Raw genomic sequence first — 15,267 nt, 5'->3', positions numbered from 1 at the left:
ACGTTGCGAGCAGTTATACTTCTGCGTTGGTGTCTGTGTCGATCTGCAATTGCACCACCTCACCGCTAGGGCTGAGTCTCAAACATCTTCCTCTACACTCTGTAGTAAACAATGTAGTGTTGTAGTAGTATTACTTTTATAAATCTTTAAAGTGCACTATTTAGGGAGAATGTCATTGATTGGGACAGAGCACAGCTCACGTGAGGTGCCGGGAAAGTAATTAATACAAAGCTGACAAATTTTTCCCATGTCACTTCTTGTTGGGTTATTTTTTTCCCTGAAACTTCCAGATTTTTCCTTGAAGCCCACACCGTGTCTAAGGAAATCTCTCACTATGAACTTGCTGCTGTCTGCATCTCTGTATGTGGAGGAGAGGAGGTCATGTTTACTTCTTCGGTTCTGCATAAATAATATCCATCCGACTTCTGACCAATCACAGTCGTTGTGGTCTGTGTTGATGCGATGTGTAGATACATTTCTGGAGAGGGGTGTGTCAGGCTACGCCATAGACTACAGCATAGGGTTCACATCGATGTGTGGGTTGACGCAGAAGTATAAACTGGGGTTTAGTGAGGACCGTTGGCTTTGCTGTGTGGGTGGGGATTATGGTCTCCTCTCCCCCTTCACTGACCATGGTGCTAGTTAGCACAGGGGTCTGTCAGCTGATATGATAGATCTGGGCAGTCTGCGTTCTCCATGCACTAAGCTGTTCAGTGGCAGTGTATCAGTAACAGAGTGAAAATAATTGGTGGGATGGCCTCCTGTGTCTTGGTGGATACATGTGTTCTTTTGCAATATCAATAGAAACTGGGGATAAAGTAAATACATCAATGAATATTTTGCATGGATAAATATGTAAAAAAAAAAGAGTATGTTTGTTCTCAGCAGGAGACCAGAGTCCACACTCAGAAAACAAACGTTTCACAAAGTGTTCCCAAGCATTTCTCAAAAAGAACCCCCCCCCAGTAACAGAGCTTCTTGAAATCAAGCCTGCTTTTAAAACAAGAGTTATTACCATCACGCTTTGTCACAGCACATCAATTCATTCATTGTTATATTCAAATGTGAAAGCTTTGTCCGTTTACAATGTAGGTGTAATGTCTGTGAAAGCTTTTGTGTCTGACAGGCGTCGAGGTGGTTGAAGATGTGTTACATCAGAAAAGGACCACGATCAAACAGCAAAAGCACCCCAAACAACCGCTCTTATTCTTCTCTATTTTCCACAGCCCTTCCTTTCATCACGTTTCTTTTTTTCCCCCAAAAGCTGTCAAAACCATCTTCTTTCTTGTCCTCCTTTTTTAGCTCCTGCCTTCTCCGTCTCGCTGAGAGGGAGCAGGACCTCATCCACACTTTTTCTGTGGGCAGTCCTGACCAGCCTGGTTTCAGTTTTATCAAAGCAGCGGATCTCCATGGGTGTGCTGGACTGATGTTTGAGAGTGATCGCCGCCCCCATGATCTCCACCTACAGAGGGTCTGTGTGTAACTGCAAAGTGGCTGGAGCTTTTTGTTCAGTTCTTAAAAGTAAAAGATGAAGTTGAATGTCATGTTAAAAAAAAACAGGAGAAAAATCCAAAACAAAGTGTGAAGGCTGCTGTAGGTTTCTGCATCGTTGGAAAAGTACATTGTCTGTTGGGTAATATGAGGGTTATAATCTACAAAGTGCACTCGGTAGGGAGTAGGACGCTATTTGGGACAGAGTGTAGTTTACATGAGGTGCCAGGAAAGACACAAATACACTGCTGCCACTTTTTTCGCCTTTTACTTTTTCCCTGTATTTCCCCTGAGTTAATCACTCTCAGCTAGATCCCCCTATGTCCATATTTGTGGAGGTGTGTGTCAGGCTACGGTGTAGTGTACGGGGCTATGAGGGACCCACATGTTGCTAATGGTGTGGATTTGGCTCAGAAGCATGAACTGGCCTTGAGTCTCCATCAGATAAACAGCAGCTTAGAGAGAGAGAGAGTACTGTACACCACTGTACCACAGTAACTGTAGCTGCATTACTGCAGTACGACAGGAACAGACCCGCAGAGCTACACATTAGATATTCCGGACAGTAGAAATGGACCCTCGTTCCTTGCAGTGGTACATTATTAAAACTGGAAACCATCCCAACCCTCATCCAGGCTTAAGCACTGTGAGGGAAATTGAAAAGCGATCTGATATGAGAAGGTACGGTGAGTGGAGAGGGTGAAGAATGGTTTGGGGGTTTTTACCTGAGGACACAGGCTGTCGATCTGTGTCGCAGCCATGCGCACCAGCTTCACTCCTTCTTCATTGTTGGAGATAGAGCAGGCCAGATTGGCCACCTGGGTGAGAGAGAGAGAGAGAGAGAGAGAGAGAGAGAGAGAGAGAGAGAGAGATTGGTGAGATATTGGCTCATCAGGCTGGTTCAAATCCTGCATGACCTTACATGAACAATGAGTCTCGCCTTTCGCTTGTGCAAATCCTGGCATTTGGGCACGAGCAAATCACACACCACTGACACACACTGACACACACACACACAAATCCTCTCCCCCTCTGCTGTTCATGTCTTCAGCTATCAGCTCTGGTGGGGGATTTCATGCCTGGCTTGAGAAGCCAATGTCAGGGCAAAATATGTACAGAGGGTTAGGGCCTGTTCGAGTGTTAGATTGCTATTTGTTATTTCCCGGCGTGAAGAACATGATTTTACACTGCTCAAACCCCACCTCCTCAACACACACACACTTCCCCTCATTCCTTTCTAATGTTTATCTATACTACTCATGTGTAAATACATTTTACTACATGTTAATTCTAATTACAGTTACTTTAACTTTACATTGTGTATTCCCTGTTCAAATGGGGAAATCTGTTTCAGAGACCTGAGTGAGAAAGAGCCAACAGTGCTAGTACTCTATAACTAAATCGTCATTAATAACAGCATGTTATATCTGAACCCATGTGCAGAGCATGTTTAGGGCAGGGTCATGTATCATGGTTCAAGCAAAGCAAACCCTTCTGTATATATTTTTTCTGAAACATAAATTGATTGTACATTATTGAAAGCAGCCGTTCCTCTGTAATTTAAATATGCACAGGGCAAAGTGATGGGGATTTGAGTTCGACCTGTCTTTTCCCTTCCATGGTGGAATGTCGTACAGGTGAACGCAGGGTTCCACTCTGCTCTGAATAATTCACGTTGGACGTCGCGAAAGCACAATTACCCTGAAATGTCAGCGGGCGGCTAATTGGAGGCCGTAGAGCCGGTCGGCGCTGATTGGCTGGCCGTGCGGCGCTAATGCTGGGGAGTCATTCTCGTTAGGGCTAAATATCTGGACGGAGCAAAGGTTCATCACAGGAGCGGCAGTGTGTGGCTCAGCCATTAGCTCCGCATAGCCATGCACAGGCAGAGTCTCATTGTGTAATTAACGTAGCAGATGGCCCAACTAAAACACAACGCCTCACCAGCTAATTTACGCCAGGCCATCGCCAAACACCTTCCTACCTGTGATACACAGACACACACCAGTCTCTCTCAGCTTAATGTGTCTGTGAGTGTGTGTGAAATAAATATACCTCATATGGGGGGCAGCTGTGGAGCCAGGGTTAGGGAACTGGGCTTGTAACCGGAAGGTTGAGGGTTCAATCGCTCAGTTATAAGCCGGCAGGTCATGACTGGAGTGCCCTTGAGCAAGGAACCTAACCCACACTGCACCATGTGTGCCGTGTCTAGGGCTTCCCACTGCTCCGGGCATGTGTGCCCACTGCCCTCTACTGTTCACTAGTGTGTGTGTAATTGTGTGTTATATATACACACAAACAGTGCAGCAACAGATGAGCTACTGTCTCTGACTTTACATCTACAAGGTGGACCAATCGAGTTGACAGAGTGTTTAAAAACTCCAGCAGTCACTGCTGTGTCTGATCCACTCGTACCAATGCAGCACACATTAACACAGCAACACAACGTCATTGTCACTGCAGTGAAAACATGCAAACGAAGAGCTGTGGTTTTAGCTCTAGCATTACCAACAGTGTTAAGTGATTTAACACTGAAGAATTTGCTGTGTAGCGTTAAAAGGGGACATAATCTTCTACATTAGCCCTAACAGTTTGAAAGTAATTTTACTATAACTTGTACTAGGCGAGCCAATGGACTGAAGACAAACCCAGTACAGCTAAATCAGTGCTCACTGCAAAACAGAGAGGGAATGAGATTCTCTGGAAAGCTTTTTTGGAGGAAACCATGGCCTATTTAATGCTAAAGCAGCTCTCAATCCTTCCCTCGCTTTTTGATGTTAAAGAACCACCCTCCAAAGACGTCGCATGCCATTCATCCATCCATACCACTCACCCTCATCACAGCCGACAGCACAGAGCAGCAAAACCTTCTGAAAGTTTACTGAGAATGTGCCGACGTGACAGGCGGCGAAAGAAAGAAGCCGTTAATAGGCGCGTCAATCCTGTTTGCTAACAATATGGAAGTGGAATTACGAGCAAATGTTTTTTTCCTTGTTTTTTGACAGGAACGAATGGGATCTCGACTGGGGGGGTGGTAGGACTAGGGGTGGGGTGGGGGTGGGGGGGCGCTGACAGATGCCTGTTGGCAGATGCCACTGAAGCAGAGGCATATCGGCGGGCGTCTTTTGCTGTTGGTGTGTCACCCGTTTGGGAGGTGAATGGAGGTAAATCGAATCTGCATTAGAGGATCCCTGCTTACGGCCCTCTTCTGCCTTTTTACTCCTGACAGCTTTGAATGCCTTGATAGATTGTCTGCTTTTGAGTGAGTGTGTGTATGTGTGTGTGTGTGTGAGTGAGTGAAAGAAAGAGAGAGAGAGAGAGAGGAAACAACAGAAAAAGAGAAGGGGTGTGTGCTTGTCTTGTCTGTCTGTCAGAGTGAAAGAGAAAGAAAGGGGATGAGAGGAAGACTGTGACTAAGGCGGGGAAAAGAACCATGTTCGTGTGTGTGTGTGTGTGTGTGTGTGTGTAAGGTCTATGGTCTGTGCACAAGACAAACAGCTCATGCCTCTGGAATGTTCTAAAAAAATGAAGAAATAAAAAATGCAGTCCCTATTTTAAGCTCTAATGAAGTAGTATGACATTAGGGCAGCCATAATGGCCTACTCTGCTTCTCTTGGCAACAGCTGGCAATGCATTATAGTTAATAAGACATAGTAAATAAAGGCTCATTATTGACATTAGCAGTGGGGATCATAAACAAGGCCATATCCCACAGATACATCTGAAAACTCCCGGGAAAAACACTTATGGCTGACCACTACAAGCACATGCTTTGTTAAAATACCCCATAACCAGTGATCTGTGAGTGTTTTCATTGTCTGATTCAGCACACATTCAGCTCCTGAGTCTCAGAACTCTTAAACACAATATAAATACTCAACAGATCAAACCATTCATTCATTCATTCATTATCTGTAAGCCCTTATCCAGTTCAGGGTCGCGGTGGGTCCAGAGCCTACCTGGAATCATTGGGCGCAAGGCAGGAATACACCCTGGAGGGGGCGCCAGTCCTTCACAGGGCAACACACACACACATTCACACACTCCTATCCAACGTGTGTTTTTGGACTGTGGGAGGAAACCGGAGCACCCGGAGGAAACCCATACAGACACAGAGAGAACACACCAACTCCTCACAGACAGTCACCCGGAGCAGGAATCGAACCCACAACCTCCAGGTCCCTGGAGCTGTGTGACTGCGACACTACCTGCTGCACCACTGTGCTGCCCAGAACAAACCAGGAAATGGCAAAACACCACACAAGGGAACATAGAGTGGCATCTTTTCTGAACTCTTTCAGTGAGGTCTGCTGGAGTGGGGCTTGCACTGTTTGCAGGTAAAGGACACCCCTGATGCAGTTTTCTGAAGTGGTGGGGCTGTCCCTGTTGCTAAATTGAGCCCTTCTCTCTCTCCTCTAGCCCAAACGCAGTTCACCTGCACGCCTGCTGGACCAGAGCCAGGTTTGTCCAGCATTCCAGCGCTCAATAGCCCGAGCTGGGCATGGGCCAAGCAGCAGCGTCCAGCCAAAAGCAGTAATTGCAATTATCTAAAGAAGCGATTCCCTGTTGTGGCATGCATTTTCTTCACTGTCCAAAGAGGAGGCCGGCTTGAGGCCGGACACAACGCCACACGTTGTCTGTTGCACTGTAGAACAAAGAATAAGAGCTAGATAGAGACACAGAGAGAGATAGAGGAGAGGAATTCAGTCAAATCTGCACTGTCATATGATTTGTTTTTGGCCTTTTAGAAAAAGAACAATTGATTTTCAGCCTTTTCATTCAAGCTCAGATTCCAGTGTGTCATAATGTAGAGAAAGTACGAACAGAGCTTTTTAGTTGTCGTTCTCATCACTAAGAGCACTCTAAAAGTAAGCACGCTCGCATTGCAAAGTGGTAGAAGCTGAAACACTCTCAAGATGGTAAAAGTAAACACTATGGAGTGTGTAGGAGACCAGAGCCAGAGAGAGCTGCAAAACACATTTCCTACTTAACCTCTAACTTCTCATTAAAGGATATCTGTTTGTCAAAGACAAAGGCCATGTTTCAGTACTTCATCAGCTTATTTTATCAAAGATTTTGCCCTCACGGGGCGGCACGGTGGTGCAGCAGGTAGTTGTCGCAGTCACACAGCTCCAGGGGCCTGGAGGTTGTGGGTTTGATTCCCGCTCCGGGTGACTGTCTGTGAGGAGTTGGTGTTCTCCCTGTGTCCGTGTGGGTTTCCTCCGGGTGCTCCGGTTTACTCCCACAGTCCAAAAACACACGTTGGTAGGTGGATTGGTGACTCAAAAGTGTGTGTGTGTGTTGCCCTGTGAAGGACTGGCGCCCCCTCCAGGGTGTATTCCCGCCTTGTGCCCAATGATTCCAGGTAGGCTCTGGACCCACCGCGACCCAGAAGTGGATAAGCGCTTACAGATAATGAACGAATGAATGAATTTTGCCCTCACTTCAATATTTTAGATTAGATTAGATTCAACTTTATTGTCATTGTGCAGAGTACAAGTACAGGGCCAATGAAATGTAGTTAGCATCTAACCAGAAGTGCAATATATAACATAATTTACATAATTTACATATATAGTCAAACAAGACCTGGTAGACCACCAGAACTGTCCTTGTTACTTTTTTTCTGCTTGTTTTTCTCTCTCCTGACACTGAAAAATAAAAAACATTGTGTAAACCTTTGTTGTTTTGATTGGAAAATCAATACATCATTCCCGGTCGCTGAATTCTGCACCGTACTGTATATCACATACCATATCTGGTTTCAGTTATCCTTGACTGAAGATATAATCGACAGCTCTTTACTCTGTCTTATCGACTTTTAGGCTACTAGCTGGCAGGCTTCTACTGCCAAATGCCTTGATATGTGACAGCACTAATTTAAACTGTCATGAGGAGTCAGGCCAGAAGAAAACGATGATCATGCAAGCTCAAACATTCGCTCCGAAGAACTTTCTCCTGTCTCACAAGTCTAACGGCTGACACCTGAAAAAATAAAGGCACCGATGAGTTTTGTATGCCTCCTCATCCAACTGGATGAGAAAGTCGAGCGATGATATCTGAGCTCACATCTACGGACTTCAAGTAGAATATAAAGATGAAGGAGCTGGATGGTGGAACAATGAAATATGATTCTTCTACATCTCTTGCTGAAACAGTCCAATATCTACACCAACTGTAGAAAGTGCCAAGAAATAAAAAGTGTTGTAGTGTTACCTAGAGGTGAAGACACAACAAAATGACAATAATCCATCAGCTAATCATGACTGGGAGGACTATGAAGGGAATTCATATGCACACAATTCCCTTCTGCAGTCTAAAAAGAGAAATTATTCAGTGTGGTGCCGGATCGGTTGGTGTTACATTACTGTAGATGTTCAGCAGGGGAAATGGAGATGGTGGTGATGGTGGTGATGGTGTTGGCTAACACTGGGGAACTTATAAAAGTAACATCTGAACCTTCAATACAAGCCTTTTTAATTCAAACGGTGTCAATTCCGTGTTCCTGGAGGGATCTGTTGTAGAAGCTAAATGGGCAAAGTGGCTAAAGCATGTCATCATCACTCAATTAAAGACCCTGCCTCCATTTCCGGAGCTGTAGTAAGAAGAGTGTGGAAGAAGAGAAGGCTGAGGTGTTGGCCTGACTGGTTTGGACTATTCCCTACGCTGGCCCTAGACAGAGCTTAAATAAATCAGTCTGTCAGCAAGTTCAGGACGGAGGAGAGCAGCCCACCAGGGAGGAGCCGACACAGACCGCTAAGCGCATCCATGCTAGCACTTGCCTACAAATCCCCACTGTGGGCTCCCACTTGTACATACCCACAAGCCCCCTTCTGCAGAGAGGGTGGGCCAATCCTAGTCAGATAAATAGGTTCATTTTGAGACTGGGAACTGATCTTTCATTGGATGGTTTTTTTAACAGCTTTCACAGAAAAAACCCTGAATATCTTCTATATTTTCTGGAGGTCCCTCAGCTGAACATTACATTTTTCTTAATATTGTTGATATTTGTGAATATATTTTATATGACTTCATTCTTTCCTTCCATCCATTCATTTCTTCTTTCTTATGTCATTCATTCATTTTGGGTCTAGAATCTACCTGGAATCATTGGGTGGTAGGTTTCAACACAGGGCACCAGTCCATTTCAGAGCATCACACACTCACCCAGTCACTCACACACAACAGTGGGTAATTTCACACTCTCACCCAGTCACTCACACACACAAAAGTGGACAATTTCATACACTCACCCAGTCACTCACACACCACAGTGGATAATATCACACTCTCACCCAGTCACTCATACACACAACAGTGGACAATTTCATACACTCACCCAGTCACTCACACACCACAGTGGATAATATCACACTCTCACCCAGTCACTCACACACACAACATTGTTCCTATCCATATCACCTTCACATCTGACATTTAGCTGCAATGCATTAGACTTTCGTACTTTCTCAGGCACTTTCTGTAGACACTTCAGTGGAGTGTAGAGAAGAGTGGAAGTGACTGGGTTCTTGGGATTTGTCATGGCTCTAGGACCCACATCCCCTCACTGGACTGGTGTAATTATTGGAGGCTACCTGTCCTCAGCCTCCTCTTGAGAGAGAAAGTGATCACAAGAGTGTTACTGGTGAGTAGCATGCTCAGCTGGGTCACAGGGTTCTGCTCTGGAACCGGGCTGTCTGAAGCCTTGAGGACTTGTGTCGGCGAATGCCTCTCTTCTGCTCTCCTGACTGTCTCTTCTCTTCTTTTTGATGTGCTGAGACATTGAGGTGTCTCTTTATAGTGACCGGGTTTGACTCTGACCAACTCTGTAGAAACCAGGACAAACTTATTATGTACACTCTTATGTGTGCTGAGATGAATGGCAAAGGAGTGCTGTTGGGTGCCATGTAAGAAACAGTTTTGGTTCCTTAATAGTATTCTTCAGGGGATAATTTCAAATAATTGAGCATGAAAAGTCTTTTTGTTTCAAGTTTAAGGAACTTCCACATGAGGTAATTGTAAATATGATCCAATGTCTAACTAACAGTTTGTGTTTATCCCACAGCAGTTGCTTCTTTTTCCGCAGTTGTCAGTTTTCCTGATGTCCAGTTATAGGATGATGCAAATTAGTACCAACAAACAGGTGTGACTTACGTGTAGTCTCAGAAATATAACAGGGATAGAGGTGGTGCTTTACAATATTCAACTAAGGAAATACTGGACTCGAGGGAGATCACGGATTCATGAATGCGGTTATAACGTTACCCTGACTTCATCAAAAATGAAGTCATGGATTTACATGTTTTTAAAAATGCTGTGGAATCTTAGATGACACAACAAACACGCTATTAATGCACTACTATGATTCTTATTCTGGGTTCAGCACTGCAGAAAACACATTATGTAAAGAAGGTAGGAAACAACCCCCGTACCCTCCTTGATTTCATGAGTTCTGTTTCAGTGAATTAAACTGTGGAACTGTAGGGTGAGCCCAGGAGCAAAATTACCAAATCTTACATAGTTTCTTTAAATATTATATGATCCTGATTAACGCTGCAAGTGTAAAGCTTATGGAGAATGCTCTAGAAGCTCAACAGCTCACTTTTTAAGTGCACATAATATGAAAAAAGTGAGCTATTGTAAATTGTGAACACTAACATTTCTACACATATTTAGAGAAGGCCCTAAAACCATGGCAGCCTCAGTAAAGATTATGATTGCACTCCTGAGCTTGCTGACATTTCTACAGGTTCACTAAGCTTTAAAATCATTGACTCCCAAGCACGGGGAAATTAGTAGGAAGTCCTTTGTGCAGTTTGCATAAATAAATAGATATAATCGTAATAAACTGAACGCTAATGTTCATTTCAGAATGCACACCGTGCCTATATCAATCACGTTTCCACTTTGAACCGTACATCGGACCCCCAGTCTCCACACACACAGAATCAGCCTCCAGCCTTTGGAGTCTTGATTCTTAATCATGCAAGTCATAGGAACTTGCTTAAGGAGTCAGGGAGCGTTCCACCACTTTCCTCCACCTAGTTCCACTGCCAAGAAGCTTATTGCCTGGGAAACCTGCAGTTTGGAGTGTGGCATAATTAAGTGCCTCCCAATCAAGCGGCCGATAAACAAAGGCTAAAGTGAGTCGAAGCCAGCCAAACAAATGAAAAGAGAAAACCGGGTCCACAGCCATGCTGTTTACTTTGCCTCTTCTTTAGGCAAATTCGCCACTCCACAATCCCAGTGCTGGCCTGCGGAGGCTGAAGGCACAACACGCTGATGGAGACATACGTCATCATCTGAGACAGGTGAAATCTGTCATAAATTCTCAAATCAAAAGGCCAAACCTGATATTTGAGCAGCACAGAAGAATGCATGCGCTGTCTTGTACACCTCAAGGGCCACTTTTAGCACTGCTTCACTTCGCTGATCTTTTCCCCTCAATTGCATTTGCATTTCTTTTTGTACTGTCTCAGATTTGTGGTAGATTGGATATTGATTGCTGCATTTGTAATGAGAGTGGCTGCATTTACAAACTGGAGACTTATTAGTTTTCTTCATTTCTTTTAAACAACAATTCCGAAACTGTTAAAAGCCACCCAGTATAATTTGAATAATAACAAAACTCCAAAGCCTGAATAGCAGTAAATAGTCTTAGGAAAATGTACTCTAAATTAGAAAGCACAGTCTAAGGTCCTATTTAGAATGTATTCATTCACTCATTCATTGTCTGTAACTGACAGTGGATATGGATCCTACTCAGAATTGCTGGCCACAAGGCAGGAACACACCCTGGGCAAGGTATCACACCTGTGAACTCTTTGTTATAGCCAGTCCACCTTCCAACATCTAATCTTTCTTTAATGTATATGGGGAGAACACCCACACCTCACAGACGAGGATTGAACCCACAACACTACCTGTGTCGCTGTGCTGTCAATTTGATGTTGAGAATGTACACATATCATCCTTTCGTTTCACACAACAGTCTTCAAAGTTAAACGATCATAGGACAACACCTCAATAAAAGCCATCCATTCTCTCTGAAACTGCCAGGCCCTGTATGAACACCAAGAAGATTCAGTGATGTGGATAACATTAGTCACACCCAAGTTGAATGCATTTAACCAGTGAGGTAGGAGTAAAAAGTCAAGGCTCAAAGCCCTGTTCAGATCGGCATATAAACACTAATAAAGCTGAAGTTATTTTGATGAATTCTAAATATGATTTATTGTCTGAAGTTGAGCGGCTATGACTGGGAGCAGGCAGCCATGGCTTGGATGGGCACCCAGAGACTCATTCCTAGCGTATAAAACTTTACTGACCCAAACACAGGACATGGGAAGGTAATTGAAAACAATATAAACCATCCATAAAGTTGGACGGACATGCTTGACTTTCAGGGCGCAAGGCAGCATAGGGAGGTGGCGATCCTTATTGGCAAAAGAAAGGCCAGCTGGACGGTCCAATTAGACCAGCTTACTGGGAACTGCTGCCCAAAATGTCACATCATCAGGCCTTTTTATGACACTGAATCAGTGTTGGCACAAGGCTAATGAGCCCTGTCTAAGATACTATGCACAATATCCTTCACTATAAACTATGTTCTACACTATTGCAGGGTTTCTTCTTTCTGTGGGTCGCCATGTTATTTGTCACATGATCAAGTGAGTTTGATGACAACTTTTATGCTAAGGTCAAACTGATGGACTGCCATGTTGTGTAATCACACCCAGTTTGATTTTCTGGTCTGCAGAATAAGTTTAACAAACCGCTGCGGTATCACAGTTTATTCGCCTCCTTCGTTGCCGTGTGAAAACATATGCAGGAGGAAAGGCTAGGGCCCTGCTCTGTTTGTGCATTTTTATAGCAGTGTGTGCATCTTTGAGCTGCAATGGCCTTAAGAAGTAAAGCAACATTTCATCATCATTATTGTACAAAGAATTCAGTTCTCTTCATCCACCTTTCATGTTTGCACACTATAGCACATCGGAGACCTGATTGGAATGTTAAAAATTGCATCATTTTTTAAAAGCCTGTGGTTTATTAAGCTGCCTAAAGGTTCAAATACGCACAAGACCCACCATTTTAACTCAGTAGAGAGGTGTAAGCTGAAAAATACTACAACAATTACAACAGTTCTGAACTAATGAAGGCATAAAACAATGGAGCGTGTTTGATTAATAGATATATTAAAATCACTTTGGGGACCTTCTTGTGATTCAAGGTGGCATAATGTTAATTTGTGGACATTTTGGAATCATAAGAGATATAAACACTGACTATTTGTCCCTTATTATTCCTGACACTGGCTGGTACTCCAGGATCTATGACACTGTTTATGAGCATTATGAGCACATAGGGACATCTACACAACATTGTTGTTTTAGCTTGTTTTCACATGCCATATTTTTAGCATCTTCCATTACCAGGAAGTGTAGAGCAGTGGAGCACTAGTGGATAACCGATCGTCATCATGAAAAGGACTCCAAAAGCCCAAGCAGAACTCCTGAGAAAGAAACGGCATGGCCCACTCGTACTGACGTATCGATCGGTCCCTGGAGGGGTGCAAGCCAAGCAGTTGTGCTTGGCAGTAGAGCACAATTATGAAAATGGACTGGAAAGTTGTTCCTTTTAATCTATCCATGTATTTAACAATGCTCAAGAGCTGAGCATTTAAAAAGTGCTCAGGGAGAAACAATGCATTTAGAAGTGTTTAATTCCGAGCTAATCCACACTGAGGGCTATTGTACAAGTCCTGGCTCTCTGAAGAAAGCTGCCTGTTCCGATGGACTGCACTTTGTGCTCGGATGGACATATGCTCTTTGGAGGCAGATTTGAGGGGCAGGGGATATTGAAAAGAGAAAGGGGAAGAGACAGCCTTCCTTCTTTATCACCGGTGGACTGATGCAGGGTAGAACGTTCTTGCATGAGTGGGAAAACACAGGCCCAAGTTGAAGCTGCTGCCAATCAAGGGCTGGCTGTCTTTCAACAGTTCTGTCTGGATGCAGTGAGTCTGTGTTTGTGTGTGTATTTGTATTGACAAAAGGCGATTACTGGTCTCCTCGCCCTCAGCAGGCTTAGGAGGGCATGCTGTTAACCACAAAATGTTCCAGATTCACAAATAAGTAAAGGAGTAAACAAATACACTCCAAACTCTTGGAACATTTCACACAAAGTAGCCATCTGCAGTTCACATATTTACAATGATCTGGATGCTCACAGACGATGGAAGGGTTAGAGTATAGTCTGAGTGTGTTCGGATGAGCAGCAAACCATTGTAATGGAAGTAGATGTTGGTAGAGTAGCCTATAAACTTCAGCTTAAGTAAGTCTACTATCTGCTCTGATACACTGTCTCTGGCAGAAATAAAATTAACCCAGTAAACAACAACAGCTAAATTTGAATGAGGTCAGAAACTTGTGAGGTCAAAAACTACTCACGAACGGGTCTCACTGTAGAACTGCAAAGGAATTTCACAGTACAAGCAGCAACTACCTGCATGAAAATTGAAGATGGCGGACAAATACACATTTTTATTTTTCATTTTTAAAAAAAAAGTATTTTTATTTATTTATTTATTGGTAATTCAAAATGTAAAAATCCTCCTGCTCTTTAGTATTTTTAAGTTAAGTCTTGAATAGTATTAAAAATGACAGTTGTCATTTTATTATACAAAAATATTCTAAAAATGAAGTAGCTTGAAAATGGCATGCGAGAAGAATTTATGGGTCACAGCCATCGTTATGAGATCTATTAGTGAAAAGGTGCTGTAAAAGCATGTGCATGGATTTGTTCTCCTCTTGGGGACAATCCAAAATATCCAAAAGTATGAGTGAATTTTGTTTTAGATGATTTAAAGGTCGTTTAAAGAACGTAGCATGCTAATATTAATTATCTTTTAAAAATATTGTATTATTTTAATAAAATGACAATTGTCATTTTTAATAGTACACAACAGTTACTATACACTGACAAAAGAACAGGAGAGTGTTTTAATTTTGAGTCACAAATCTATCAAGGTATTTGTACGCCAAATACCAGTGGGGTGGCACCTAGTAGAACATCTTGTAGTAGAAGATTAGTTAGATAACTTAGACTTAGTAAAATAGCTTAGAGTCATATGAACATTTTAATAGCACTCTAGATTAAATACACCCACACACATGTATACCAACATATCCAGCACAGTTTCCATTTCTTACATCTGACTGAAACACACTGATCACACTGTAGCATCTTTGTAGTTGATTTGAGATTCTACACAAGGCTTGAGGTTCTACACAAATACCCAGATGAAAGAAATTTGGACGGGATGATTTTGCATGGGCCATTACAGCACTGATAAATCTGCTTTATCTTAATGAAAAGAGAAATGTAATGTCCAGTACATCATCATAACACATAAAGAGTTACTGAACAATGTTAGCCTAAGCTGACATATTTAATGCTCTCTGACGGAGCAAACTTTCTATTTTCAAAGAGATAGATGTGCCACCATTCAGCACAGTTTGGGAAGGGCACAATATCCATTAGTGCTGACATTTATACATGGTGACTGTCTCTCTCTCAGTGTCTTTTCAGGTACATATACGAACATCTAGAATACATTACTCTGCTCCAGTATTACACACACCTCCTGGTAAAGGGCATATCATGTCAGCACTTAATGTTTTAACCTTTAACACTTCCGAAGAAGTGGAGGTGACAAAGGAAACGGAAAAAAAAACAAGGATAGAGAGAAAAATGTCTCGAGGGCACAAAAGATGAGTTTAT

The 15,267-nt window shown here is 43.1% G+C and overlaps 1 protein-coding gene across 10 annotated transcripts in view; it reads right to left on the bottom strand.

The window, feature by feature from the left end:
* Positions 1–15,267, bottom strand: part of ctnna2 (catenin (cadherin-associated protein), alpha 2) — a 564,720-nt gene that overhangs the window by 33,825 nt on the left and 515,628 nt on the right. For all 10 annotated transcript variants that reach the window (XM_066656026.1, XM_066655991.1, XM_066655999.1 and 7 more), the window contains one exon: positions 2,217–2,309. In XM_066656026.1, coding sequence (XP_066512123.1) covers positions 2,217–2,309 — 93 coding nt within the window. The remainder of the gene's footprint in view (positions 1–2,216; positions 2,310–15,267) is intronic.

This window comes from Hoplias malabaricus, chromosome 2 (genome assembly GCF_029633855.1).
Source record: "Hoplias malabaricus isolate fHopMal1 chromosome 2, fHopMal1.hap1, whole genome shotgun sequence".
NCBI lineage: Eukaryota > Metazoa > Chordata > Actinopteri > Characiformes > Erythrinidae > Hoplias > Hoplias malabaricus.
The sequence above is the reverse complement of the archived record's forward strand: the minus strand, read 5'-3'. Positions and strand labels throughout refer to the sequence as shown.